Source organism: Atta cephalotes (assembly GCF_000143395.1).
Source record: "Atta cephalotes unplaced genomic scaffold scaffold00010, whole genome shotgun sequence".
Lineage (NCBI taxonomy): Eukaryota > Metazoa > Arthropoda > Insecta > Hymenoptera > Formicidae > Atta > Atta cephalotes.
In genome coordinates, this window is record NW_012130074.1 from 6871578 (window position 1) to 6877147 (window position 5570).

Below are 5570 nucleotides of genomic sequence, written 5' to 3' on the forward strand. Positions count from 1 at the left end.
TATATATACATATACACATATATATATATATATATATATATATACACACGTATACACACATATACACATATATATAATGTACTATATATTTTTTGTACATTATAAGAAAATCAATAACAAAAATAATTATTGCTTTCAGACACCTTTGCTGGTTTGTGCTAATGGACCATTCCGTTCATTCTTGGAAATCAACATTCCACTTGTGCAAAATAAATTCTGGCCGACATTATGGTGTTTCGAATCGCGAGCGCAGACCATTATGGCTAGCATTTTGAGATCCCGGATATTACCATACCTCGAATATCGCAGGTTGGTAAAAAAATATATAGAGACTAGTACTAAACCAACACAATTATTCGAACACTAGACTTAAATTTGGAAAATAATGCGCGTTCCATCAGATTCCATTGTATAGCACTCTCTTTACGTTACGCAGAGAAATTCTTGCTTTGTCCGACGGTGGTGAAGTGGCCTTGGATTGGGCTGAGAAAAATTGTTCGATCACCTCGCCAATCGTCGTTATTTTACCTGGTCTTACAGGCGGTAGCCAAGCGGAATATATCAAATGTCTGGTGTCAGCCGCGAGAAAAAATGGAATACGATGTGTGATTTTCAATAATAGAGGCTTAGGTGGATTGCAACTCAAGGTAGAACATATTTGTGAACACGATAATTCTTCCAGTTATCTTGTTATTTAATTATTTTTTTATTGTAACAGGAATTTAATCGAAAAGAATTTTCTATAATCTGTAATGAAAATTTTCCCTTTCTTTTGTTACTTTTAGACTCCACGAATGTATTGTGCCGCTAACTATGATGATTTAAGTGAAGTCATAGAACATGTGAAGAAACTTCATCCACATGTACCTCTCGGAGCAACCGGGATTTCCATGGGAGGGTAAAGATTATATTTATGTCTAGTTTATTCTTCAATTAATAAATAAATCATATACCTGTACAATACTTAACAAGATAAAATATACATATTTGAGCATTTTGTTATTTACATTAATAAATAACATTTTTGTAAACCATTGCATGTCTTTTTTTGCCATGTGCAGGTTGATCTTAGGTAATTATTTAGCTCAGAAAGGTTTAATAGCAAGGTCCAAATTGAGAGCGTGCCTTATTATTTCGGTGCCATGGAATGTGTTTGCAGCGACGAAGAGTACTGAGGAAAATTATTTTAATCGAATGCTGAATAAGCATCTAGCCAGCAATTTATGTCGCACGATACAACGACACAGAGATACCGATGTTGGTCCTTTCAACGTAGATATGGATACTGTTCTTAAGGTATGATTTTATCAAATATCACTATAGGGAAAGATCAAATAATATATTGAATTTTTAATTTTTCTGACGTAAACCCATTTCTACCAATGTAGATTAACTTTAATTTTAATTCAACTTACTTTTTATCTTTTTCTCGTTCTAAGAATTAGAAAAGAATAAAGAGTAAATTAAACAAAAATTGTTAATCTATTGGTTAATCTATTGGTAGAAATGACAGTAATATTTTTAAATTTACGTCAAAATTTAACAGAATATAATTTATATAATTTATTTTAAAATAACCAATAACCCAATAAGCAAAAAACATTTAGAAACATTTCAACAACATTGCAGTAACTTTGCGCAAATGTTTTAGAATGTTCCTTGCTCACTGGGAATTTATATTTTAATTTTGTTTTTTTTTGTTCTTTTTCGCATTACTACAGTTATGCTTTCACAAAAAGATAGATATATCATAGTTCATTTCCAGATAATGAATTTTTTATGAATTCAATCAAGATTTTTAATTAAGAGATAAATTTTGTTTATATTTGGTATCATCATATCATTGTTTGGTATTCTGAACCTGACTCATAATAATCACTATGAATTATTACATCCGGTAGAGCCAAACAGTAAGAGAATTTGATTCGAATTTTACGGCAAGACACTTTGGATATAAAAACGTCGAAGAGTATTATAGTAATGCAACGCTTCACGACAAGCTGCATCTAATCGAAGTTCCGACTTTGTGCCTTAGCGCGGCAGACGATCCGTTTCAGCCGTTGCAAGGTGAGAAATAAGAGCGCGACAATGATAACGTTTTCATACGATTTTACTCAACGATCTGAATATTTTAGCGATACCTTTGAAAGAGATAAGTCAAACTAAAAACGTGGCCGTAGTGGTAACATCGCGTGGTGGACATATCGGTTTCCTGGAAGGCGTTTGGCCAGTCAAAGAGGAGCAATATATGGGAAAATTTTTCTCGCAATTTTTCACTGCGATGTTCACCAGCGATTTCGACTAAAACTTGATATTATCTATAAATCGGAATTGAATAAACGATATCATAAACCTTATCATGCCTCGATTTACTATCGTCTGACGTCAAAAGAAATACATACCGCGATATCGTTTATCTGTTCAATTTTTACAAGCTAAAATGTGATCAAGTTTATTTTAGCTTTTTATTATTTTCATATTACGTTGTAACGCAAAACTCGGAATTACATTTTACGGACCAGAAAATGCAATTCCGAATTTTGTCACATTGTTTATGTGATCATGAGGTATTAAAAAGAGGTCCCACACTTATGTATTAAGCAGAAATTTTTGCTCATTATGATAATGCATACATTGAAATTTTTTTTGTTAATTATTTGTAATTAATAAAAAACTGACTTTTATAAGAATCTCTACCATTAATCAAAATTTTTTCCTGTCATTAACTTATTAAGTTACATGAAACATTTATTTTATGTATTAAAATTTATGTATTAAAATTTATAATCCTTATTTATTATAATTTATAAATAAAAATAAAAAGCTAATTTCACAAGCATTGAATTTTTCAGTGAACAATTCAAAAATATACATTTTTCATTGTATTACTTAAGAATAATATTGATGATTATCAACAATCATTTAACAAAACGACCATATATAGAGCACATTTTACAAATAGATAACATAAGATCATTTCTAAAGGAGAATACAGCTATAGTTTCGTGATATTAATACTGATATGCATAATTGAAGAATTCATCAACTTAGAAATGATTCATCCAGCAAATCACTCCATTGATGTTATTTTCTGATTGAGTTTATATACATAGTTACGTATAATTACATCAAAGATATTTGTCTCAGTGTAAATATATAGAAATGTTGCTAATTCTTATTACAATATTAATATATATTAATGATACATTAATGAATATTAACAAAAATAAGAGACTTTATGAGTTATTTTTTAAGAAATGTTTTAGATTTATTTTCTTCTTGTATAACAAATAAAAAATATGGAGACATTTTTGTAGAGAGATTAATGTTTTAGTAAAACGTAGCTAATTACTACATGTATTTTTTTAATATTATCTTAAAACACACTTCATTAAATGTTTTTCAATGCTTGATTATATGCTTATTACGTTTTAAATGAAAGAAAAATATATATTACATAAACACTGTCGTAAGGTACAAATTTACTTACTTTTTTATTCCATACAAAACACGTTATTATAAAAGAACTTGCAATCAAAGCATACTTGAGTTTACAACAATATGTTGCAATATACGTGATAATCGAGCACGTTTAGTTACATCATATTACAATCCATTAATTTTGAATTTTATGTAAAATCTGTTGAGTTTTAGACTTTTTTTAAGCATTAATTACAATTTGAATTCCAAGCCCAAGGATTGCGTGATAAATGATAAAATGTCAGTACTCTCTTCAATCTAAAAAAATTATATAATAAAATATTTTCATTATGTCTGATATTTTAAATAAAATCATTTATATTGACTTAAATAAGAATCGTTTGCAGAAATATTTACCATTTTCATGGTTGGTTTTCCACTGCCATGACCTGCCTTGGTATCTATTTTTGCAAATAAAGGATTTTTCTGTTTTGATACATTTCCAAGTGTATATTGAAGAGTGGCTATTAATTTAAGAGTATGCAAAGGTACGACACGGTCATCATGATCAGCAGTCAAAAGCAACATCGCAGGATATTGTATATCATCTTGTGGTATCCTTACATTATGTAAAGGTGAATATTTCAACAAGTTCTCGAAATGCTTGGGATCATCGGGATTGCCATAATCCGAGACCCAAGCAGAACCGATAGTAAACTTATGAAAACGTAACATATCCATAACTCTGCAATTTAAAAAAGAAAATTAATATTTATTTAACACACATACCGATAATTTAAAAATAAATTAGTAAAAAAATTTAACTAACCCCACTTGAGCTATGGCAGCACCGAATAGATCAGGTCTTTGATTTACACATACACCAACAGCCAGACCACCGTTACTGCCACCTTGAATCGTTAATTTCGCAGAGGTAGTATATCCATTTTCTACAAGATATTTTGCTGCATATTGAAAATCATCAAATGCATTTTGTCTGTTAAAGAAGCGTCCTGCATTGTGCCATCTTTCTCCGTATTCACTATAACAAAGAATAATATTTTTTATCCAAACAGATACAGATATTTATATGTATATATATTTTCCGGGTATTATGAATGCCTTACATACCCTCCTCCACGAACATTAGCAACTGCAAGTACTCCATTGAAATGTTGAATAAAAACAAGTCTTGTAACACTGAACGTAGGTTGAATACTTGCATTAAAACCACCGTATCCATAAAGTAAGCCTGGCATAGTTCCATCTAATGTAGCATCCTACGTTAAAAATTTTTTTATTTTAATATTGATGAGAAGAAACATAAATTATAATCTTAAACTATTCTTATAAATCGCTGTATATCAAAGATCTAATCAGCTCGTAATTAAATACATTTTAGTATTGATTTTTAAATAATTTACATACATTTCTTGTTACTATAAACATGGGTACTTTTGTACTATCCTTGCTTTTATAAAATATTTGACTAGTTTTGTATAAACTCGCATCAAAATCTTTCACTTTGATTTCTCGCAAGATCTGAAAACAATATCAATTATTGAATCAAGCTATAACTGCATCTAATAAAAAAATGTCATATTATATATTAAATCATACTTAGCATTTAAAAAGACTGATACTAACACGTGGCTCCTCTTCTTTTTTTAAATCGATTGTGTATATAATGCCCGGGGTTAGGAATGATGTAAACTGATAAAATATCTCAGAATATTTCTTCTCTCCCGAGAATCCAACCACAGTACCAAGATCAAGAGGAAATGTTCTAAGAACTTTACCAGTGTTCAAGCAATGCAGTTGCAAAATGTTCTATAAGAAATTAATTATTGGTATTTTTTATTACAATCAATGTAAATACTTTATATATATTTACCTTAACATCTTGTATATAACAGGCAACAAATTTGTCTCCATCCACAGCTTCAGCCCAATCTAGTACATTCTCAGGATGTTCTGGCAAAAGATCAACCCATTTGTGTTGTTCGTAATCCAATAAATCTATAGCTACTAACTTGTAATTAGGTGCATTTTTATTTGTGCGGAATACAGCTTTACTATCAATATTGGTCACGTACTGAAAATATACGAGATATATTTTTATATATATATATATATATATATATATATAA

At 29.6% G+C, this 5570-nt stretch overlaps 2 protein-coding genes across 2 annotated transcripts in view; one reads left to right on the forward strand and one right to left on the reverse strand.

Moving 5' to 3' along the window:
• LOC105627839 (phospholipase ABHD3) overlaps positions 1-2357 on the forward strand; it is a 14289-nt gene extending 11932 nt beyond the window's left edge. The window contains exons 2-7 of the mRNA XM_012209116.1: positions 140-309; positions 437-647; positions 786-898; positions 1062-1296; positions 1902-2067; positions 2136-2357. Coding sequence (XP_012064506.1) covers positions 140-309; positions 437-647; positions 786-898; positions 1062-1296; positions 1902-2067; positions 2136-2305 — 1065 coding nt within the window. The 3' untranslated portion in view covers positions 2306-2357. The remainder of the gene's footprint in view (positions 1-139; positions 310-436; positions 648-785; positions 899-1061; positions 1297-1901; positions 2068-2135) is intronic.
• A 1315-nt stretch (positions 2358-3672) lies between these two features.
• LOC105627905 (prolyl endopeptidase-like) overlaps positions 3673-5570 on the reverse strand; it is a 14869-nt gene continuing 12971 nt past the window's right edge. Inside the window, 7 exon segments of the mRNA XM_012209178.1 lie at positions 3673-3738; positions 3838-4165; positions 4250-4462; positions 4552-4700; positions 4849-4962; positions 5068-5250; positions 5315-5516. Of these exon segments, the coding sequence (XP_012064568.1) occupies positions 3673-3738; positions 3838-4165; positions 4250-4462; positions 4552-4700; positions 4849-4962; positions 5068-5250; positions 5315-5516 (1255 nt within the window).